The sequence below is a fragment of the Symphalangus syndactylus genome, chromosome 10 (assembly GCF_028878055.3).
Source record: "Symphalangus syndactylus isolate Jambi chromosome 10, NHGRI_mSymSyn1-v2.1_pri, whole genome shotgun sequence".
Classification (NCBI taxonomy): Eukaryota; Metazoa; Chordata; class Mammalia; order Primates; family Hylobatidae; genus Symphalangus; species Symphalangus syndactylus.
The window spans coordinates 96,777,799-96,802,378 of NC_072432.2; the positions used below are offsets into that span (position 1 = coordinate 96,777,799).

General features: G+C 42.8%; 2 protein-coding genes across 6 annotated transcripts in view; one reads left to right on the forward strand and one right to left on the reverse strand.

Moving 5' to 3' along the window:
* The window catches only part of ATP1B3 (ATPase Na+/K+ transporting subunit beta 3), a 53,032-nt gene extending 39,125 nt beyond the window's left edge, over positions 1–13,907 (reverse strand). The window contains exon 1 of one of the 5 annotated variants that reach the window (XR_010113903.1): positions 11,311–11,676. Coding sequence is in view for 3 of the 5 variants with exons in the window: in XM_063610699.1 (XP_063466769.1) it covers positions 11,311–11,441 (131 nt within the window). In the remaining 2 variants the exon portion in view is untranslated. Of the gene's footprint in view, positions 1–11,310; positions 11,685–13,523 lie in introns of those variants that run through there. The other 4 variants (XR_010113904.1, XM_055295195.2, XM_055295198.2 and 1 more) reach the window with 4 other exon arrangements.
* A 9,674-nt stretch (positions 13,908–23,581) lies between these two features.
* LOC129491212 (non-histone chromosomal protein HMG-17-like) lies at positions 23,582–24,078 on the forward strand. The gene has a single exon (XM_055295200.2). The coding sequence runs from the start codon at positions 23,666–23,668 to the stop codon at positions 23,936–23,938; it is 273 nt and encodes a 90-aa protein (XP_055151175.2). The 5' UTR covers positions 23,582–23,665; the 3' UTR covers positions 23,939–24,078.
* Positions 24,079–24,580: the final 502 nt, after the last annotated feature.

Consider the following 24,580-nt stretch of genomic DNA (forward strand, 5'->3'; position numbering starts at 1 on the left):
AGGCAGGAGAATCGCTTGAACCTAGGAGGTGGAAGTTGCAGTGAGCCAAAATCATGCCACTGCAGTCTGTTCTGGGTGACACAGCAAGACTCCATCTCAAAAAAAAAAAAAAAAAAAAAAAAAAAAGCCCCACAAAAACCAACCAAACAAACAAAAATCCAAAAATCAGCCAGGCGTGGTGGCATACACAGGTAGTCCCAGCTACTCAGGAGGCAAGGCAGGTGGATTGCTTGAGCCTAGGAGGCAGAGTGAGCCCAGATCATGACACTGCACTCCAGCCAGGGTGACTAAGCCACACCCTGTCTCAAAAAAAAAAAAAAAAAAAAAAAAAGAAAAAAAATTAGATTACAGGCATTTTTTAAAAATTAAAATTGAGCAAATATAAAAATATTGAAGAAATTGCAAATTAAACCAACCAGATAGATACCAGCATCCTATCAAAATGGAAAAAAACTGCACAATATTTTTGTATGATTGTACAATATTGTTATAATATCCAGTGCTTGAGAAGAAATGGTACTTTTATCCACTGCTGGTGGGAGTACAAACTGGTACAGCTTTTTTGGAGAACTGTATATATATATATATATGTACATACACACACATAGATGTACATACACGTGTATATATATATATATTTTTTTTGAGACGGAGTCTCGCTCTTTTTGCCCAGGCTGGTGTGTGCTGTGGTGCAGTCTTGGCTCACTGTAACCTCTGCCTCCCGCGTTCAAGCGATTCTCTTGCCTCAGCCTCCCAAGTAGCTGGGATTACTGGCACCTGCCACCACGCCCAGCTAATTTTTTATTTTTAGCACAGATGGGGTTTCACCATGTTGGCCAGGCGGTCTTGAACTCCTGACCTCAGGTGATCCGCCTGCCTTGGCCTCCCAAAGTGCTGGGATCACAGGCGTGAGCTACTGTGCCCACTCAGAACAATACATTCATAAAAATAAATATATATTATAAATGGGCAATTCCATTTCTCAGTTTATCTATTCTAGATAAAAGGTTGCACTGCAATTTTTAAGATAAAAATTGGAAACAATTTAAACATCCATCAGAAAGAAATATATATATTCTATAGCATAATCTCCACACTATGGAATATTATGTGATATGATTTGTCTGTGCCCCACCCAAATCTCATCTCAAATTGTAAACCCCACATGTTGGGGGAGGGGCCTGGTGGGAGGTGACTGAATCATGGGCAGCAGACTTCTCCCTTGCTGTTCTCGTGATAATGAGCTCTCACAAGTCTGGTTGTTTGATAGTGTGTGGCACTTCCCCCTTGGCTCTCTCTCTCTCCTGCCACCATGTAAGAATAAGAAGTGCCTTGCTTCCCCTTCGCCTTCTGCCATGATTTCCTGAAGCCTCCCCAGCCATGTGGAACTGTGAGTGTATTAGTCTCTTCTCATGCTGCTAATAAAGACATATCAGAGACTGGATAATTTATAAAGGAAAGAGGTTTAATTGACTCACAGTTCCACATGGCTGGGGAGGCCTCACAATCACGGCAGAAGGTGAATGAGAAGCAAAGTCACATTTTACATGGCGGCAAGCAACAGAGCGTGTGCAGGGGAACTCCCATTTATAAAACCCACCAGATCTCATGAGCCTTACTCACTATCTCAAGAACAGCACCGGAAAGACCTGCCCCCATGATTCAATTACCACCCACTCAGTTCCTCCCATGGCATGTGGGGATTATGGGAGCTACAATTCATGATGAGATTTGGGTGGGGACGCAGCCAAGCCATATCATGTGAGTCAATTAAACCTCATTTCTTTATAAATTACTCAGTCTCAGGTAGTTCTTTACAGCAGTGTGAAAATGGACTAATACATTATGCTATGAAAAGGAATGGCACAAACCTATATATACAGCCAAAACATATTAAGTGAAAAAAAAATCAAGTTCCAGAACATATGAGTTTCCTATTACTCATGTAAAGGTAGACAAGAACCTACTTATTTCTACATACTCCACATATATACAGAAACATGTTTATATACATATATAAAAATGGTGCTAAAAAAAGGACTGACAGGAAACCTGATAGTCATCTGTAGGAAACACTCTGAGACTGGTGAAGGAGGTAGAGAGAAACACACAAATGTATTCATAATCTCCAGCACTCAATTAGGAATGTTTACCAATGCACAGAAAAGTTGAGTGAAACCTAAAAGTGAACACCCATAAACCCATCAAGATTCTACAATTAACATTTTACTGTATTTATCTCATTTTAAAGATTCAAGTTGCAAACATCAGAGAACAATTCAGCATGCGTATTAACTAAAATTAAGAAATAATTGCATATTCAGTGAAATACACAAATCTCCAATATACCACTTAATGAGTTTTGACAAATGCATTCACTTATGATCCAAAGCCCTATTCAAGATACAGAACACTTATCATCACCCTGAAAGTTCCCTCATGTCCCTTCCTAGTCATTCTCCCTGTCCACTGCCCTAAAGTCAACCACCGTTCTGGGTTTTTTTTTCCAGCATAGGTAAGAATTGCTTATTTTAGAATTTCACATAAGTAAAACCATACAGTATGTACTCTCTTTGGTAAGGCTTTCGTTCCCAGTCAACCTGTGAGATTCATCACATTTTGTACATCTGTAGTTCATTCCTTTTTACCATGGAGTAGTATTCCATTGTATAGACATGCAAGTTTATCTATCGCCTAGCTGATAAACACCTGAACTGTTCCCAGTTTGGAACTACTATGAATAGGGCTACTATGGATATTTTTGTACAAGGGCATTTTGTGAACCTATGTTTTCATTTCCCTTGGATAAACACACCTAAGAGTAGAACTGCTGGTTCAGGGGGTGGGTATATATTTACCTTTATAAGACACTGCCGGACCTTTATGGACATGCCACATATTACCTTTTAAAGAGCATTTACACACTTAACGGGGGTTACCCAGGGAAGAAGCTGAGGATGATGCTGGACTTACTGATATTCACATGTGTACTGTAAAAGCAATGGTGTTACTTTTGTTATATGAAAAGAACAAAGCCAAGAGTCCACATCCCATTTAAGACCAGTTCAGGTTTCTTGAGTCAGACTACACTGACCACTCAGTAACTCGAACTTCTAAAGCAAACCACGGCTGCTGCTATTTTTGTAAATAAAATGCTAGCCATGCCCGTTAGTTCTATGGCCAATTTTAAGCTACAGTAATGGAGTTAGGTAGTTGCAACAAACACCGTGTGGTCAGCAAAGCCAACAATAACGTGGTCCTTTGAATCTTGCTGCCTCCCATTCTAAAGCACTTATATAGGTAGGCTTTGTTTGTAATTTCAAAGTTACATTTGAAACTATCTCATACAACTTTTTTTTCTTTTTTTTGAGGTACGGTCTCACTCGCACCCAGACTGGAGTGCAGTGGCACAATCATGGCTCACTGCAGCCTTGACCTCCCAGGCTCAAGTGATTGTTCCAGCCTCAACCTCCTGAGTAGCTGGAACCAAAGATGTGTACTACCACAGCCAGCTAATTTTTTTAAATTATTTTTTGTAGAGACGGGGTCTCCTTATGGAATCCAGGCTGGTATTGAATTCCTGGCCTAAAGTGGTCCTCCCATCTTGGCCTCCCGAAGTGCTGGGCTAAAAGGCATGAGCCACCATGCCTGGGTGAACTTTTTTCTTTTATAGAGGAAACAAGGCTAAGAGATCTTGAGTTATCTAAGCTTTGACAGAGATGTGGAACTAGAATTTAGGTCTATGAGTCCTATCTGGTCATCTTCTCAGTATATTGGTGTATTCTAAGACACATCAAGTAAAAATATATAAACCTACCAGTTCACTTTTTATTATGATGCCCTATCTGGAAACTTTAAAAATCAATTAGAAATGCAGTAGAGCAGAGCCATTGTGAGCTGGGTGATAGAATTACACCTTTATATACAGATATAAAATTTTAGATGTTATAGGAAACAAGTGGTATTATTTCCACCTGAGCATATCAGAGAAGGCTTATGGCAGAGCCAGCACTGAAGCTAGGTCTGTGAATAAGGAAGAATTCATGTGCACAGAACGAATAAATCGGGGAAGGAACAGACAGGGGTTCCAGACTAAGGGTCTTAGATACATCCATGTAGCTACAACATAGGGTGCATAATGGGGTGTGGGCAAGGTGGGAAATGATGGGTTACTTAGGGTTGGAAACAGCCCCATGCCCACATACAATAAACCTGGAATGCCCGGCTGTCTGGAACTTACCTAAACTTTCTGGAAGCAGTAGGGACCCAAACACAGTTTTGGGGTACAGAGAGTAATATGATCAAAGCTGCAGCCTTAGAAATAACCTGACAGCAGTAGGCTACATTGCTTAAGTCACAATGATTCTCACTGATTCTTTGGATCTTACTGGAGATGCACCAGTAGTTAAGACCCACTTTCCCCAGGGTCAACAGAACTACAGGGGTGTGTGTGTGTGTGTGTGTGTGTGTGTGTGTGTGTGTGTGTGTGTGTTTAAAGCAGCAGATAAAAGCTGGAAAGCCAATCGTCTATTTGAAGCAGGAACAACTATGAAAAAATTACAAAGATCTTCATCTCGTGCTTCAAGTTTTTAAATCACAGAGTTTATAAGAAAAGGTACGCACTGGCCAGGCACAGTGGCTCATGTCTGTAATCTCAGCACTTTGGGAGGCTGAGGCGGACAGATCACCTGAGGTCAGGAGTTCGAGACCAGCCTGACCAATATGATGAAATCCTGTCTCTACTAAAAAATACAAAAATTAGCCAGGCGTGGTGACATGTGCCTGTAATCCCAGCTACTCCGGAGGCTGAGACAGCAGAATCACTTAAACCCGGGAGGCGGAGGTTGCAGTGAGCCAAGATTGTGCCACTGCACTCCAGCCTTGGCAACAAGAGCGAAACTCCATCTGAAAAACAAAAAAAGAAAAAAAGAAAAGAAAAGAAAAAGGAAAAGGCACTACCAGATCCTGATAAAATGAGGACAAGGTTGGTGGGAGTGTTAATGAAATTTGGAACGGGTGGCTAGGATTATGAAGCTAGGAAAAATGAGCATCTCAGACGTCCTCTGAATGTGTGTCTTGATGGGAGTAAAGAGAAAATGGTAAACAAGTCAAAGAAAATTAATTTCTAAAATAATTGTAGTACTAGTAATGGGGATGTGGGCCACAAAGATTCAAGAGGTTCAAGCGATGTTATTGAATAGGACCGGCACAATTTGGCTAAGTCTGGAGCCTAGATGACAGGACAGTGAAGCTGTTTTTTAAAACTGCAAAAATAGGAGCAACACAGAACTTCAGTGAAGGAAGGGAAACGAGCTATTTACCAGTTGATGTTATCTGGTATGAAAGTTAGTTGGTTAAGACATCTAAGCCTCACACTCTTAGATTTGTGGGATATGCAGAAAGCAACTGAGAATAAACAGGGGCCTGGAACCTGAGAGAGATGTCAACCAAGAAGTAAAATCTGTGAATGATCTTTGCAGTTGTTATATGACATTGCCAGGAAAGAAGAAGAGAAAACAAGGCCAAAGACAGCACCTGAGACATATACATTGTATTAGTCAGGGCCTAGAGGGACAGAACTAATAATATGTATATATCTCCTTGAGGAGCAAGGAGAGCCAGTCTGAGTCTCAAAACCAAAGAACATGGAGTCTGATATTTGAGGGCAGGAAGCATCCAGCACAGGAGAAAGACGTAGGCTAGGAGGCTAGGGCCAGTCTCTCCTTTTCACGTTTTTCTGCCAGCTTTATATTCGCTGGCAGCTGATTAGATGGTGCCCACCCAATTAAGAGTGGGTCTGCCTTTCCCAGCCTACTGACTCAAATGTTAATCTCCTTTGGCAACACCCTCACAGACACACCCAGGATCAATACTTTCTATCCTTCAACCCAGTCAAGTTGACACTCAATAATATTAACCATCACAAACATTTAGAAGACAGGAAGAGCAAACAAGAAGGAACTAGGAAAGGAATGGTTAGAGAGCTAGGGAGTGGGAGCAGGAGTATGTAAAAGGTCACTTTTTTATGAGCCAGATACTGCCAACATGCAAAAACCAAAAGAAAAGTACCCCATGCCTTGCAGGAAGGCCACTTCCAAAGTCATATCTTACCCATGGCACCAGCAAAATCCTGAGAAGTCACAAATAAGAGCTAGCTTCACAAATGACTCAGTAACAAAGTTTAAACAGGTATGTGGGAGGTTATGTTAAAAAAAAAATTGTCCAAAATATTATTAGTAATAGCACCCCATAAGGGAAGAAGGGCACTATTAAATAAACTCCCATCTAATTTGAGAGCAGGTAAAAGAAAAAAAGACTTTATGAGGGTCTCATAAAAGCAGCATAAGAAGCTGAAAAGAGCAATAAAGCAGGAAGCAAACCTAAATAAAAGTTTGCCCTGGTTCTGTCACTATTATCAGATGCATGACCCAGGCATGTCACAAACACAGCTGAGTCTCCAATAAGAAAGTTAAGTGGAATAATCTCTAAGCTTCTTTTGAACACTGAACTTCCATGAAAACCGATTAGTACTCTAACAAAAGAAAAAGGAAAATGCCCCAAAATTGAGGGGATGATTATACTATGGGTACACCAATACCGTCAAACACTGTGAAGACGTTAAAAACAATACTGCAGAAGACTAACTTCATGTAAACATTCATAGTACTGCTCATTCATTCAACCAGTTTGTATTACATTCCTAGTAAGTGCTAGGACAGGCCAGGGGTTAGAGAATCAAAGAGGAATAAGACACGAATAAGATTATAGTCTCGTAAACAGGCAACGACAACAATATATAAAGTTATAAATGCTATGGTAGAAAAAGCTTTTATTTATTTTATTTTGTTGAGTCTTTTTTTTAGATAGGTTAACTCTATCACCTAGGCTGGAATGCAGTGGCACAATTACAGCTCATTGTAGCCTCGACCTCCTGGACTCAGGTGATTCTCCCACCTCAGCCTCCCAAGTAGTTGTGACTATAGGTCATCATCAAAGTCTGATTGCAAAAAGTCACTATGCCACCACACCTGGCTAATTTCTTGTATTTTTAGTAGTGACAGGGTTTCACCATGTTGCCCAGGCTGATTTCTAACTCCTGGCCACAAGTGATCCGCCCACCTCAGCTTCCCAAAGTGCTGGGATTACAGGCAAGAGCCACTGCACCTGGCCTTAATGCAAAGAGGAGTTCAAAGATGTTTTCCGGAGATCAGACTATCAAAGCTGACATCTGATCAGCCAGACCAACATGGAATAACAGGATGAGAGGCCCAGAAGCTAGGAAACGGCCCAGAAGGAGTAGGAAATAACTATGTGGAATGGTAGAGAGAGATGACAGGAGAGAAGTAAGCCACTGAGATTTTAAAGAGTTTGTACGTCGTGCTAAGGAGGCCTTGAGAACAACACAGATTTACATGAACAGACACCTATGAAACATCCAACTGGAGATTTCCGATAGACAGGTGGTTATAACAACATTAAAAAGTCATGAGGCCGGGCGCGGCGGCTCACATCTGTAATCCCAGTACTTTGGGAGGCCAAGGCATGTGGATCACCCGAGGTCAGGAGTTTGAGACCAGCCTGACCAACGTGGAGAAAAACTCTGTCTCTACTAAAAATACAAAAATTAGCTGGGCGTGGTGGTGTATGCCTGTAATCCCAGCTACTTGGGAGGCTGAGGCAGGAAAATCGCTTGAATCCGGGAGGCAGAGGTTGTGGTGAGCCGAGATCGCACCACTGCACTCCAGCCTGGGCAACGAGAGCGAAACTCCATCTCAAAAAAAAAAAAAAAAAAAAAATTGTATGATTAGATATGCAGCTTTGGGAGTCCCAATAGAGATAGTAACTAAGCCACCAGACTAGATAAATTCAACAGGAAGTATGTATGGTCACCACAAAGGTGACAGACCCAAGGACATCTCTGGCACATCAACATTTAGGAAAAAAAGCAGAGGAATAAAGATCACTCTCCTTAAATGTTAAATGATAAGATCAGGTGTTTAGGTATGTTTTAAAAACTTATTTATACATAGGAAAAAGACATAAAATGTTAACAGTGGTTATATTAAATATTAAGTGGTTAAAGATTACAGGTGACTTTTCTTCAAAACCAACAGAATGAATGCAAAATTAGAAAATAATAAATTTATCTTTCAAGGTTAAATGGGTGTTTCCTCCTATTTCACAATCAGTGTTAAATGACTGGTCCTTAATCAAATGATAAAATCATGGAAAAGTTGTTACTATAGATAGGAGGGCTTTTAAGACTTCTTTTAATACAACTAGTTTAATTGTATAGATATAAACCCAAAAGTCAATTTCAAAGAAATCAAATTACATCGGGGTGGAGAGAGGCTCTTTAATAATCTTAAAGCACTCGTACTACCATAATTACAATGGTATTGTAACACAACACATACACTTACCCTTTCTCTCCCTCCCACCACAGGACTACTTCCTGGACAATCCAGGAAGTACTTTCTCCTGCTAGATAATGGCTCAGTACCTGCCCTTCTCTTCTGCTGCTGTCACCACATGTACCATTGGCCTGCATTTATAGCCTGCACACAGGGTAAGGCAAGTCCTGTTACTTTCCCAGTGATGCACATTTTTGTAAAGTTTGTAAAGCTTCCATTTATGCCTGTGTTCCATTATTGAAACGCTAGGCATGTGGGAGTTATATCCTACTGCTCAATGTCATTGCCAAGGTCTCATTGCAAAAATTTAAAAAATTGCAACCTCCAACATAAATGGGTTAATGGCACACTCCACAGGACAAAGAACACCATCTTACAACAATTATGTGAAAGACACTGGAAAACAAACACATCTGCCTTCTCCCCTACTGTCAGATGCCCCAGATGGGATGAAGCCTGATCTCCAAAGCAGAACAATTACTGAGCCATGGCCCAGAAGTGACTGAGAAAATGGTACTTCATGGACCTATAGTAAAATAAAAGGCACACAAACAAAATATAGATGCTAGTAGTTTTGGTCCAGAATTCTGACTAGGCTTGGAAATCACTGACTTGAGTTTTAAGTTAATATTAATACAAAGCATTTACTGACAGACCACCTTAATAAAGATAATGAACCCCAAAGAAGCTCACAAGTAGATGTTATTAAATGACAACACATCATGGCATAGTTGGTTTTTATTTTTTTTTTTGGAGATAGAGTCTCACTCTTGTCGCTCAGGCTGGAGTGCAGTGGCGCGATCTTGGCTCACTGCAACCTCCACCTCCTGGGTTCAAGCAATTCTCCTGCCTCAGCCTCTAGAGTAGTTGGGATTACAGGCGCCCGCAACCATGCTGGGCTAATTTTTGTACTTTAAGTAGAGATGGATTTCGCCATGTTGGCCAGGCTGGTCTTGAACTCTGACGTCAGGTGATCCGCCCACCTCGGCCTCCCAAAGTGCTGGGATTACAGGCATGAGCCACCATGTCCAGCCTTGTTTTGTTTTTTAAAAAATCTCTGGCCTTGGAGTCTGAAGCCCCAAGGACTTTATCACTAACTCCCTGAGTGAATTTTGGCAAATCAGATGACCCATAGGTTTAATTTTGCCACCTATGAAATGAAGGCACTGGGCCACATTAGTGGCTTTCAAGAGTTTTTGGACTATGAGCCAAAGTAACAAATACAGTTTACATTGGGGTATCTATATATGCAAAATACACAAAAGTTTCATGAAACAACACTTTTTTTTTTTTTAAAGCTAGAATAAACTTATTAGGTAAAATAAACGCATTTTTACTATTCTATTTCATCATTAAAAAAATGTTAATGGCAACACATGGCCCACTACTAGTAGTTTAAGTAACACTAGACAATCTCTAAGCTTCATTAATTTGACTCTAATTGTATTCAATGAACTTATTTAATATTTTGCAACATCAGCCACTAGGTGCTCAATTTTCTTTGTCCTGTGTATTCATAAATGGCAACTATTTATTGCTGATGTATACTTACTTTTCAGCTTGAAAACCAGTGCTAAGTACACCTGGATCACCCAACTAATTGGCTTTAGGTTACTGTGAAAATCACGAGGTAACTTATGTGTATATAAGCATTTTGAAACTGCTGTAACCACCTGTAAGATATTAGCCAAATACACAATAAAGCGGCCACTCAAAATCTTTAGCTGTTTTAAATAAGGCAATGCAATGTAACATGCAACATTTTCACTTTATCCAAAATGTAAATAGCAAAACTACCTTTTAAATATGTGTGCTTTTTAACGTATCCAATGCACTTGGAGAGGAACCTTAGATCAAAATGAGACAAACATACTAAAGACTTAGATATACAAAAATAAAACCAGGAAACATCTTAAATGAATGATAAAATCCTGGGGGTAAACACACCAGGAGTCCTAGCAACTTTACAAGGTCAAAAAAGATGTGATTTTTTTTTCCTTCCCCCCCCTACAACAAACACATAATCTTTTTCTCCCATCACCTACATAAAATTTGACTAAAAAAAAAAGTCAAAAAGACAACTAGAAAAAAAATTTACAAAATGACAAAAGGCTGTTTTTCTTAAAAAAAAAAAAAAAAAAAAAAGAAGCTGTTACCAAAAAATGTAAGGTTTTTTTTGTTGTTTTTGTTTTTTTTGAGACGGAGTCTTGCTTTGTCGCCCAGGCTGGAGTGCAGTGGTGCGATCTCAGCTAACTGCAACCTCCACCTCCTGGGTTCAGGCAATTCTCCTGCCTCAGCCTCCCGAGTAGCCGTGATTACAGACAGGCGCCACCACACCCGGCTAATTTTTTTTTTTTTTTTTTTTTTTTTTTTCATTTTTAGTAGAGATGGGGTTTCACCATGTTGGCCAGGCTGGTCTCCAACTCCTGCCCTCAAGTGATCCACCCACCTCAGCCTCCCAAAGTGCTGGGATTACAGGTGTGAGCCACCGTGCCCGGCCCAGAAAATGTAAGGTTTTAAAAGAGATAACACGGGTAAAAAAAGCCCCGGTGCTGATGAAGGTATGAGACACCACTACATACCACTGGGAGCATAAACTGTTAGAAACTTCCTGGAAAGCACATGAAAACAAGTTTTCAACATGTAAAAAGTACATATGAATGGCCTAGAAATCCCATCAGTATAAATATATGCCAAGGATAAATATATAAACGAAATAAATGTGCAAAAATGTACACGAAAAGGGTGAATATAGGGAAACCTGTCTAAAAATCTTTAGTAACATGGAAAGATGCCCACAATATACTCAGAATATAAAACAACACTTTGTGATCCTTTTGTTTAAAAAAAAAAAAAAAAAAAGCAAATGTTATACACAATTCAGTAAGATACATACCAGAATGTTAATAGTATCTCTGAGGTGTGATGACATCTGGCAGCAAGCCCATACAGTCCCTTCAAGAGAATTAAAAAAGGAACCCTTCCTGGCAGACATATCCCCAGAGGCACAGAGCTCTCCAAACTCATCTTGCCTTTGCAAGAATTAGAACAAGGTGCCCCTTCTCTAGGCAGACCCAACCACGGTCTAGGGTACACAGCCTGGCAAGCTGAATATGAATTTCGGCCTCCTCTCACGACTCCCTCACATATCCTTAGAGGGATACCCTTATATTGGGACAGGATTATGGTTAATTTTCACCTATATATGCCATTCTTCACTGGCTTACTATTATTACAATAAGCAAAAAATTTACTGATAAGAGTAATACTTATCGATTTTGAAGAGATTGGCTTAATCCTTCCAAAATGAATCCCAACTTCACTTGTACTAGTTTTACAGTCCTTACACATTGCTCTATACTTATTTGTGCACATGTTATCTATTTAAATGCATTGACTCAATAAAATAAAATCTCTACCCTAGGTCATACAATACAAAGGTTGAAGAGCACTATCTGCAGTAAGAAATGTCATTCTAACACAAAGTGGAGTTACTCCGTTCTGGAAATGAGGAAGCACTGGGGAAGGGAGAAAGGGAGGAAGGTAGCCTATCAAAATTAATCTCTCTCCACCACTCAAAAATTTCTTCAGCAAAAAGTTAGTACACTCTAGAAACAAGCAATTAAACTTTATAAATGTTCATCTTTTGTTCCCATGTAAGTCTGGATGCAAGATTTATTTCTTCATCACACTAGTGAGTTCCCGAAAGAAGACAGCAATTTAAATAAAAATCATGAGTGATTACCATGCAGTTAGGCAAGGCATCTGTAAAATAATACGACCGCTGGACTAGGATTAAAGGAGAACTGGGTTCTTTTCTTGGCTTTGTGGCATATATAATTTTACACAAGGCAAAAATCACAACCTCTCTGGGTCTCATTTTTCTCATCTCTAACGTGGGGGTTGGCTAAAAATCCTCCAAGGCCTCTTTCAGCTTGTGATAAGACTTCAAGTCGTCTTTTCACCCTGAAGGAGTCCATTTCAGTCCGCAGCAACAGTTTATTTTCTGAGTCATAGCTTATTTCTCCATGCTTATCCTAAAAATGTGGTGCCCAAATAGTTCTAAGCTCTCGAGATTTATTCCCACTCAGAAAGAAATGGTCTTTCAAGACCCACTAACAAAATATTTCATAAGGATTAAAAAAGGTAAAATTAGTTTAAGTATAAAGGCAAAAAAAAAAGCTCTAGCCTGCATTCAGAGATTGATACAATTTTAGAAAAAAAAAAAAAAAAAGGCATCCTAAAGCTACTCTACATGGTAGATGGTTTAAATATTTTAAAAAAAAGAGCTCACGCATAGAAAAAAGCTGCTAACATACAACCATCACTCTCTTGTTTTGAAGACACAGGGGGAAAAAAAACAAACCTGTGTTGTTCAGACAGGATTTACTTTCCCCAAAGAAGCAAATTTGTAAGGAAGAAAACCTCTGTAATTAAAAAGGAATCCGGGAGGAACCAACCTTTTTAAGGGCCTTTTCACTGTCCAAATTCAAGTGCATTTTCTTCTACAATGTACTTCTGTGATTAACTCACCGCTACACGTTTAAGCAACCCACACCCACACTTAACACTCAGTCGCACTCTTCCGACCGGTCGGGGTGGCAGCGTGGACGAGTCACAAGATAGCGGCGGGAGTGGAAATTTCCTCTCCCCTGGAGTGGGGCAGGGTCTGGCTTCGCCGAACCGCTCAGCGGGCTGGGCGCCTCCGCCAGGGCCTCTCGAGCCGGAGCGCTCCGTACAAAGGAGGCCCGGGGGCTCGGCTCCTGCACTCTCGGGGCCCGGCTCCGGGCAGGGGTCCCCGGCTTCCGGCGCCGCGCCGGGCGGGAGGCCTGGGCAGCACGTGCGCCCCGCTCCCAGCAGGGAGGGAGGAACCAGCGCGGCCCGGCCGGGCTGCCCGCGGGCCCCGCTGCTTTGGGAGCGAGCGGCGGCCAGTGCCGCCGGCCCGGCGAGCAATGAATGGGGCCGCACTGCTCCGCCGCCCGGGTTAGGGTCGGGCGGTCGGGAGCCCCGGGGCTGGGAGCCGCCTCCCGCCTTTCCGTTCCCACCCGACCGCGCCCGGCGCCCCCGGGACCGAGGCCGGCCCCGGACGCCCAGCTGCCGCCCGCTCACCCCAGCTCTTGGCGGTGCGCCCCAGGAATTCTCCGGTGGTCGGGTTGTAGATGAAGAGCTTCCACTCGGCCAGGCTCTGGTTGAGGGACTTCTTCTCGTTCTTCGTCATGGTGTGCGCGCGGACGGCGAGAGGAGCTGCGGCCGCGGGGATGGAGGCGGCGAGGGCAGCGGAGGCGCGTCCCGGCTCCGGCGGCGCAGCCCGGAGACGGCAGTGGACGGTGGGACGGCCGAGAACACCTCCTCGTTACGGGGAGTACTCGAGCCGACTGCGCCGCGCCGCTCCGGGCGGCCGCTTGGGCCGCGGGAGCCTGACGTCTCCGCCCGCCGCAGCCAATCCCCGCGCCGCTCGGCCCGCGCCGCTGCCGCCTCCCGCCCGCGGCCGGGACGCTGCCTGAGGCGGCGAGGACGCCCCACCCCGCCCCGGCCCCGGCCCCGCCCCGCAGTAGCCTCGGGGGCTCCCTCAGCCTGGGTCAGAGGAAGCGACAAGTACGTCTAAAAGTCCGAAGGTTTAGTCGCACGCACGTTTATAATAATAGCAAAAGGCGGGCGTCCCCGCGCCGCAGGTTGCTTAGGAGGAGGACTGGGTTTCCTGGGCGTTCCTGGGCGCTGGGGCGCTGAGAAGATGCTACCCGCGGCGGGCGGGCGCGGAGAGCACGAAAACGACTCCCGTCGGCCCGCGGCGTCCTCTCCGAGGGAACTTAACCGTCCCCTCCCCGAACTGCCTCCCCGACCGTCCCGAGGCGTTCTCTGGGCTCTGTGACGTTCCTACAGGACGCTTTCTGGGCTCTGTGACGTTCCTACAGGACGCTCTGTGGAGGATCGCGCAGGGCTCCCACAATGTACACGGTGCATTGCTGTTCCGAGAACGTCCTCGCTTGGCTCCTTTGAAGGGTTCAACCGGGAGCTTCGGGTCAATGGGAATTCCGTTCTAAATATGCCAGTGAATGGAGTATAATTTTTCTCCGGATTCAATTGAATTTATCAATGAAATCTAAATACGTGCTTTCCCAAGGGTCCTGGCAACTGAAAGCTCCCAGCTTTTGCCCAGACGCTCCTACTGTTAACCCACAGGAAAGGGACACTCATTGGAGGGTCTACGCCTGTGTAGTGTCGCCGGCTTTTCATCTCCCCTGTGGAGATCGCGGCCCTTGGGCGGAGCTGAGGCTGCCGGTAGTGTTTTCTTCCGCGAGATGGAGCTGACGAGTACGGGGGCCTTCGGTCTCAGCGACAGGATAAAAGACTTTATAGGAATATTGCACAGAAGGTGCGGGGGGGCGGGGGGGGTTTGTTGTTGTTTATTTATTTATTTGTTTTTTTTTAAAAAAAGCGCTGCCTCCGTTTTATTAGCAAATAAAAATTATGGAGAAATGTAACAGCCATCTTATTGTTTGGAATGATGAATTTTAATCTGTCTGGAAATTTAAACAGCCTGCAAATGGATACATTTTCCTTTTTCCTCACTTTTCTTACCAAAGCAAGAAATAATGAATTATACCTCCCACAAATGGAAAAGTGGTAAAATATTCCTATAAAGTGCTTTTTTCACGCTTAAAAAAGCTAAATTTATAATTATGACATTGAAAATAACCAAAATCCATTTACATTTTGAGCTAATAACACCAAAAGATTTGTAGAACCATTTTGGAGAGTGGCATGAAATCAGTATTAGAAATAGCAAAGCACCATGCAAGCAGACTGGAATGCACTTCTTTAAATCATAGGCAAAATTGAAAGAACTAAAGAATGTTACTTGCCGGGCGCGGTGGCTGACGCCTATAATCCCAGCACTTTGGGAGGCCGAGGCAGGGGGATCACGAGATCAGGATCGAGACCATCCTGGCTAACACGGTGAAACCCCGTCTCTACTAAAAATACAAAAAAATTAGCCGGGTGTGGTGGCTGGCGCCTGTAGTCCCGGCTGCTCGGGAGGCTGAGGCAGGAGAATGGCTTGAACCCAAGAAGTGGAGCTTGCAGTGAGCGCCGAGATCCCGCCACTGTACTCCAGCCTGGGCGACAGAGCAAGACTCCGTCTCAAAAAAAAAAAAAAAAAAAAAAAAAAAAAACAATGGAAGTAGTTAACTATTTTCAACTCATTACAAATATAACTACAGGAGACCTAAAATACTGGTAGAGTTGATAACAGGCTTTTTCATTTAGGTAAGAACGAAAGATATTTAGAATGAAACAAAACCTGTCCACTTCATCTACATTATGTGTGTGCATGTATGTGTGTGTGTGCCAATAATAAGCGTGCTTTGATAACTAATTACCTGGCACACAAAGAAAACGTGGTAAACAAGAATATTATGAAATAGTGTTTCAAAGATATTGGCTGCTGTCAAGGATTTGTAGTTTGTATATATATATTTTTTTTTTTTTTTTTTTTTTTTTTTTTTTTTTTTGAGACTGAGTCTTGCTCTTGTCGCCCAGGTTGGAGTGCAGTGGCTCGTCTCTTGGCTCACTGCAACCTCTGCCTCCCGGGTTCAAGCAATTCTCCTGCTTCACCCTCCCAAGTAGCTGGGATTACAGACGCACGCCACCATGCCCAGCTAATTTTTGTATTTTTAGTAGAGACGGGGTTTCACTCTGTTGGCCAGAACTCCTGAGAACTCCTGACCTCATGGTCCGCCCACCTTGGCCTCCCAAAGTGCTAGGATTACAGGCGTGAGCCACCAGGCCCTGCCACATCTGGCTAATTTTTATTTTAATTTTGTAGAGATGGGAATCTCACTATGTTGCCCAGGCTGGTCTTGAACTTCTGGCTTCACTTCAAGTGATCCTCTTGAGTTGACCTCCCTAAATATGGAATTACAGATGTGAGCCAGTGTGCCTGGCCAAAAAGAAGCTTTTTATCTGAGGAAGACTAGTGCCTTTAAATTATCAGGCCAAAGATGCATTGAAATTAAACACATGGAATGAAACTCCTCCTTGAACTAAATCATTATCTCTTGAAGCCACTTCATTTCTGTAAACCAATGCATTCCTGATGAACAACTTTTGCAATTGTCCCTTTCTCCTGCTTCATCCCTTTTTCTTTAAAAACTTGAGCCTCTCCTTTGTTCCCTGAAGCACTCGCCAAGACAATCTGGAAATGTGTCCTGGGCTGCACTTCTCAACCTTGGCCTAAATAAACTCTCTATATTAATTTTGCCTAAGCTTCTTCCTTTCAGGTCAACAGGTGATGGGTACATGAGGTTCATTATACTGTATTTGCTTTGTATATGCTTGAAATTTTTCATAATAGAATGCTTTTAAAAATTGGAGCAGATGTGAAAAAGAAATTGGGGACAAAGGATGGCCAATTTTCCTGATACACATTTTTGTGGTTCTTTTATTTGAAAAATAACCAAAAGAAGGTATAAATTTGGCTGGGCTTAGTGGTGCATGCCTGTAATCCCAGCTACTTGAGAGACTGAAACACAAGAATCACTTGAACCCAGGAGGCAGAGGTTGCAGTGAGCTGAGAGTGAGACTCGGTCTCAAAAATAAAAAGAAGGTATAAATTTAACACTTTTAAAAGGAGATATTTTAAAAAGCTGACCTCATAGGAAACAGATAATTCTGGGGATGTAAGATAATTTTTCTTGTATTCTAAATAGTGACCACAGCAAAATCTAAGCTACTTTATCCATACGATAAGTTGATTATATGTATGTAATCAACATATAGATGTGTATGTATAGATCTATATACACACTCATATATATACACATATATATATTAGGCACAATCAGTGACATGAAGAAAATTATTGGAAATTAAAAATACAATTGCTAAAATTAAAAAATCAATATAAGGACTGAACAGAGCGGTGAATGGAATCTCCCAAAGCATAAAGCAGAAAGACAAAAGGAAATGAAAATATTTTTAGAAGTCCAAACACATATAGGGCCAATCCAGGAAGGATGCTGTTCAACTAATAGTTCCTGGATTGACACTTTATGTGTTTTCAGAAGAAAGACAAGAAAATTCAGGGGAGAATATAATGAGAGAAATAATAGAAGAAAATTGCCTAGAGGTAAGAACAGGGGTCTTCAGCCTAAAAATGTATGCTGGTGCCAGGCATAAGAAATAAAAATAGATCCATACTTAACCATAACCTTCTGATTTTATAGTACAGAAAATACTAATAGGAGATACTGAAAGCTTCCAGAGAACAAACAACAGTCCAACTACAATAGAACAAACGTCTGAACAGCACCAGTCTTCCCATTACACTCAGGGCCAGAGGACAGTGAAGTGCCACCTTTAGAGGAATAAGTCTCAGAATACCATACCCAGCCAAGCTGCCACGCATATTCAGACATGTCAGAACTCAGGAAACTCATGTCCCATAAAGTTTTCCTGAAAAAAAGAAAATCAATTAGGAGTGGGCCAGTAAAAAGACAAAGGAATCCAAGAATGAGAAAAACTTGGGATCCAAGAAAAACTAGTCCTAACCCAGGAGTGCAATATCGGGCAGGCCTAGAATGACAGCTGTCTGGCAGGCCAAGTGAGCAACTGGTTTCCAACAGAGAAGAATGCCTGCAAGCAGAAAGTGGAGTCCATGCCACGGAGTGTGGGATTAAGAACCTGGATAAATTTAGTCCTATGATGAAGGCATGTGCTTCTTTTGTTAAGAAGCAAAATGAAAAGCAATGGAAAACAAGAGAAAATTATGTTCCAAATATAAAGCACACTAATTGAGTGTTTGAAGATGTAATCATTCAACCCTGATGTTTGGTGCATCCTCTTTCTAGTGGCATAGATTAGTGATAGAGATTTACCTTTTTTAACTGATGCACTTTGTTCTGCAATGAATCCTATTTACATAATCAAAACAATATAATTGCAGTTTATTGACTTTAAATACTTAGGATCAGCAGAATGACCAGTCATAGAGCAAAATGTCCATGTTGTAAACTCTGATAATATAAAAGTAGTGGTGGAGCTGACAGAAGGCAGGAGGTCTATGGAGAAGAGAGAGTTGAAGGAAGATGTGGAAATGTTCATTTCTTTTTCATACATAATAGGGAGTTTAGAGATCCTATTTAAAGATAGTGGGCCAGGTGCGGTGGCTCACACCTGTAATTCCAACATTTTGGGAGGCCAAGGCGGGTGGATCACTTGAGGCCAGGAGTTCGAGACCAGCCTGGCCAACATGACGAAATCCTGTCTCTACTAAAAATGCAAAAATTAGCCCTGTGTGGTGGTGCACATCTGTGATCCCACCTACTCAGAAGGCTGAGGCAGGAGAATCACTTGAACCTGGGAGGCAGAGGCTGCAGTGAGCTGAGATGGCACCACCGTGCTCCAGCCAGGGCGACAGAGTGAGACTCTGTCTCAAATAATTAAGATGGTGGAGCTGGAAGTAGAAGTTTTAAAATTGTAAATATCACCAACAGAATAACAAATAATACTATCATTAACAAAATATAAATGGAGGATAAAGTGGAGCAACACACAAGTAGCTCATTTATCATATCAGAGACTTAATAGTGTTTGGAATTGACTAATAGAAAAATAGGTATATAAGCATGTTCCTTAGAGCTAAAGAGAGAGCAGATGAAATAAAACTGGAAAGGACTGAAAGCTCTTGGATATTTTTCTGGTGGGATAGAGGCAGGATATGAGTACTTTTCATTCTTAGTCCTTTTGTACTTTGATTTTTTTTAATTGTGTATATGTTGTATTACTTTGACAGTTTAAGTGGCTGGGGAAAATGCACTTAAGCTGGCTCCTCCTATTATAAACTCTGAGCCCCACAATTCCTAACTGCATACTTTTTTTCCTCCTTAAAGATTTAAGTTCATGCCTGTAATCACTGCACTTTGGGAGGCCGAGGCGGGAGGATCACCTGAGGTCAGGAGTTCAAGACCAGCCTGGCTAACATAGTGAAACTCCATCTCTATTAGAAACACAAAAATTAGGCCGGGCGCAGTGGCTCGCGCCTGTAATCCCAGCACTTTGGGAGGCCGAGGCAGGTGAATCACCTGAGGTCAGGAGCTCAAGACCAGCCTGGCCAACATAGTGAAACCCTGTCTCTACTAAAAGTACAAAAATCAGCTGGGTGTGGAGGCAGGCACCTGTTATCCCAGCTACTCAGGAGGCTGAGGCAGGAGAATCACTTGAACCCGGGAGGTGGAGGTTGCAGTGAATGGAGATCATGCCACTGTACTCCAGCCTGGGCAACAGAACAAAACTCAGTAAAAAAAAAAAAAATTAGCCAGGCATGGTGGTGGGCGCCTATAATCTCAGCTACTTGGGAGGCTGAGGTAGGAGAATTGCTTGAACCCAGGAGGCAGAGGTTGAGGTGAGTACCATCGCACTCCAGCAAAAAAAAAAAAAAAAGTTATTTAGTAACAGGATAAGAACTAACATTTAAATAAACTGAGTTACTAGCTACTAGGTGAAACCAAATGAAATTTTGACCTATGAAGATAGCAATTTCATATCATTCTACTTCATTTATGCTCTTCTCATTAAAAAGTATAAATGGTGCCAGGCACGGTGCCTCATGTCTGTAATCCTAGTACTTTGAGAGGCTGAGGCAGGAGGATTGCTTGAGCTCAGGAGTTCAAGACCAGCCTAGGCAACATAGTGAGACCTCGTCACTGAAAAGAAAAGTATAAATGAAGCCAAAAGCACAGTAGCTATGGACTCTTATATATTATACACTTAGTATTTTATATTGATTTTTCCACCTCAATAAAAATATAATTTTTAGGCCGGGCGCGGTGGCTCATGCCTGTAATCCCAGCACTTTGGGAGGCCGAGGCGGGTGGATCACAAGGTCAGGAGTTCAAGACCAGCCTGGCCGAGATGGTGAAACCCTGTCTCTACTAAAAATACAAAAAAATTAGCTGGGCGTGGTGGCGGGCGCCTGTAATCCCAGCTACTCGGAGGCTGAGGCAGAGAATTGCTTGAACCCGGGAGGCGGATGTTGCAGTGAGCTGAGATCATGCCACTGCACTCCAGCTGGGACACAGAGCAAGACTCTGTCTCAAAAAAAAAAAAACAAAAAACAACAACAAAAAAAATATAATTTTTAAACCCCACAGAGCTGTGTCAAAAACACAAAATTATTTTTAATTATAGAAGGGATTAAGATATCAATTTCCAATGAGTTTTGATTTACTTTTGATTAATATTTCGGTCACAGGACAATCTGCAAATGTAACTCAAATTTGAAATATTATTATTATTATCAAGCAGCTTCCTGAGCCAGAGTAGGCTTGCACAGACTCCCTCAAATGTGATTTTTTTTTTTTTTTTGAGGTAGAGTCTCACTCTGTCGCCGGGCTGGAGTGCAGTGGTGTGATCTCTGCTCACTGCAACCTCTGCCTCCTGGGTTCAAGCGATTCTCCTGCCTCAGCCTCCTAAGTAGCTTGGACTACAGGCGCACAACCACCATGCCCAGTTTTGGTTTTGGCTTCATTTATACTTTTTTTTTTCAGTGATGAGGTCTCACTGTGTTGCCCAGGCTGGCCTCGAACTCGTAATTTTTGTATTTTTAGTGGAGATGGGGTTTCACCATGTTGGCTAGGATGGTCTCCATCTCTTGACCTTGTGATCCGCCTGCCTCGGCCTCCTAAAGTGCTAGGATTATAGGCATGAGCCACCGCACCCGGCCTCAAATGCGAAATTTAAAATGAAGGTAGCTATTAAATTATCAGGCCCCTTGGGCCTGTAATATTCTGAAATAATACATACTACAGTTTTTCTATTTACTTCTTTTGTGAAGAGCACTGACTCAAGATGGGCCAGAAAGAATTTCCTTCTGGAAGGGCAAAGCACACCAAAGAATGATGTCTTATGCTTCATCATTGTTTGTTTTTGGTTTTGTTTTTCCTTAAGTTGCCTCTTGAGATTTATCAATGTTTTACAGCACCTTGAAGGTATTTGAGTCTCAAAAGTTAGCCCTAGGGCCGGGCGCAGTGGCTCACACCTGTAATCCTAGCACTTTGGGAGGCTGACGGGGGTGGATCACCTGAGGTTGGGAGTCCAAGACCAGCCTGGCCAACATGGTGAAACCCTGTCTCTACTGAAAATACAAAATTAGCCGAGTGTGGTGGCATGCACCTGTTATCCCAGCTACTCAGGAGCCTGACGCAGGAGAATCACTTGAATCTGGGAGGCAGAGGTTGCAGTGAGCTGAGATTGTGCCACTGCACTCCAGCCTGGGTGACAGAGTGAGACTCTGTCTCAAAAAAAGAAAAAAAATATTAGCCCTAGGCCTTTTTTTTTTTGGATAAAACTCAAATGCTTCTGCCAAATTTGAGGCATTTGATTCCCTATTAAAGAATCCTTCAAAAGTCTTATCATCCTAAACTCGACAATTTATTTCTGATTGTCATCATTGAAGAACAATTTATTTCTGATTGTCAGCATGAAGAAAAGCTACCAAGGATGTGTAGCTTTTTGAGACGGAGTCTCGCTCTGTCGCCCAGGCTGGAGTGCAGTGGCGCAATCTCGGCTCACTGCAAGCTCCGCCTCCTGGGTTCACGCCATTCTCCTGCCTCAGCCTCTCCGAGTAGCTGGGACTACAGGCGCCCGCCACCACGCCCGGCTAATTTTTTGTATTTTTAGTAGAGACGGGGTTTCACCGTGGTCTCGATCTCCTGACCTCGTGATCCGCCCGCCTCGGCCTCCCAAAGTGCTGGGATTACAAGCGTGAGCCACCGCGCCCGGCCGGATGTGTAGCTTTTTGTTCACATTATGATTCTTAACATGGCAGTAGGTTAAGCATGTCTTACCCACTCCTAGATCTTCAGGGAAGGGTTCCTCCAGATGAGTTGGTTTAAGCCCCTCTGTTCATGGATGAGGAAACTGAGGCCCAGAGGGGCTGAGAAACCGAGTCTACACAGAAACTCAATGAGATGCATAAAATGAGACCAGAGTGCTCAGCTCCTAGTGAGGCTTTCTTTCTGTTATTCTGTGCCGTTTTTTTTTCTTTTTCTACTTTTAACCTCACTGTCATGCAATATGCCCATGTAATGTGCTATTTCTTTAACTCAGAAACTCACTATCAAATTTGATCAAAACTTTCAAACTCTCCATACATTAAATATCAGTATTTAAAAAAAATTACCTGGGCTCCGTGGCTCATGCCTGTAATCCCAGCACTTTTGGGAGGCCAAGGTGGGCTGAACACCTGAAGTCAGGAGTTTCAGACCAAACCGGCCAACATGGCAAAATTCCATTTCTACTAAAAATACAAAAATTAGCTGGGCGTGGTCGTGGGCCCCTGTAATCCCAGCTACTGGGGAGGCTGAGGCAGGAGAATCACTTGAACCTGGGAGGCAGACGTTGCAGTGAGCCAAGATTGCTCCACTGCACTCCAGCCTAGGTGACAGAGTGAAACTCCATCTGAAAAAAAAAAAAAAAAAGTCTAAAATATACTTTTGTAAACCTGAAAAATCATGTGTTTTTTTTTTTTTTTTTTTGAGACAGGGTCTCATGATATTGCCCAGACTGGAGTGCAGTGGCATGATCACAGCAGACTGCAGCCTCAACTTCCCAGGCTCCAGTGATCCTCCCACCTCGGCCTCCCAAGTAGATGGGACTACAGGTGTGCACCACCAGACCTGGTGAATTTTTTTGTAATTTTTTTTTTTGTAGAGATGGGGGTCTTGCCTTGTTGCCCAGGCTGGTCGTGAACTCCTGAGCTCAAGTGATCCAACTGCCTTGGCCTCCCAAAGTGCCCAGCCAATCATGATTCTTTAGATAGTCTATGATTTTAACAGCCCCTCATTGGTCCAGAATAATGAAGGTAAAGAAAATACTTTCCATATCCTGGAGTCTAGGACATCCTTCTATGAATAAGGAAATGTAGCCTAAAAGAAAAGTACCTAAAAGACCTATCTTTTTGCATTCCATCTTTATGTGAACAAAGATGTCTCACACATAGTGATCAGAACTCATTCCTTCTATTCCAACAAGTCATGGGCTTCTGGTGTGTCTGCTAGATAATGCTTAGGGGAAAGTTGGAGCAATTCAAAATTTGAATTCAATTTCCTAGTTGCCAGGATTGTGTTATATGATTTTATTAAGAAATAACTAATGGCGCAGTGTGAAGAGGCGAGAACGACCCCCAGACCAACCAAAGCCCGTGCCCCGCTGCATCCCGCGCCCCGCGCCTACGTCCCGCCAGCGCTGCCACCATGCCCAAGAGAAAGGCTGAAGGGGATGCTAAAGGAGATAAAGCCAAGGTGAAGGATGAACCACAGAGAAGATCCGTGAGGTTGTCTGCTAAACCTGCTCCTCCAAAGCCAGAGCCCAAGCCTGAAAAGGCCCCTGCAAAGAAGGGAGAGAAGGTACCCAAAGGGAAAAAGGGAAAAGCTGATGCTGGCAAGGAGGGGAATAACCCTGAAGAAAATGGAGATGCCAAAACAGACCAGGCACAGAAAGCTGAAAGTGCTGGAGATGCCAAGTGAAGTGTCTGCATTTTTGATAACTGTGTACTTCTGGTGACTGTACAGTTTGAAATACTATTTTTTAATCAAGTTTTATAAAAATGCAGAATTTTGTTTTACTTTTTTTTTTTTAAATCTTTGTTGTTAGCACACAGAACACTTCATTGTTTTAGGGGGTGGGGCATATGTCCCTAACAGAGTGTCTCTGAAGCTGGATTGATGTGGGGAAAACACCTTTCCCTCCTAGTTTTGAGAGACTTCCTCTTGGCTCCCAGGAGGAGGGATTCCCTGACTTTGACACAGATGGCCCCTTGGCACAAAAGCCTTGTGGCATGGAAAAACAAATTCGTTTTTGTGTCCTCTTCTCCCTTTCCACCTTTCAGCGTAGGCTTAACTCCCTTAAACCCAGACATCTGTTGGGACCTGACCCCCAATTATTGGTTACCAGTGTGTGAGGCAATCTGGACTTTCCGGTGATGTCACTGAGATGGCACCCCTCAAGAGCGCAGTGGTTCCGTTTCTAGATTGTGGATCTTCAGATAAATTCTGCCATTTGCATTTCACTTCCTGAAAGTCAGGATTGACTCGTGAAAAGTTGTTAAACAACATGCTAAATGTGAAATGTCAACCCTCATTCTATACGCTTCCCATTGAGAGCGTTGG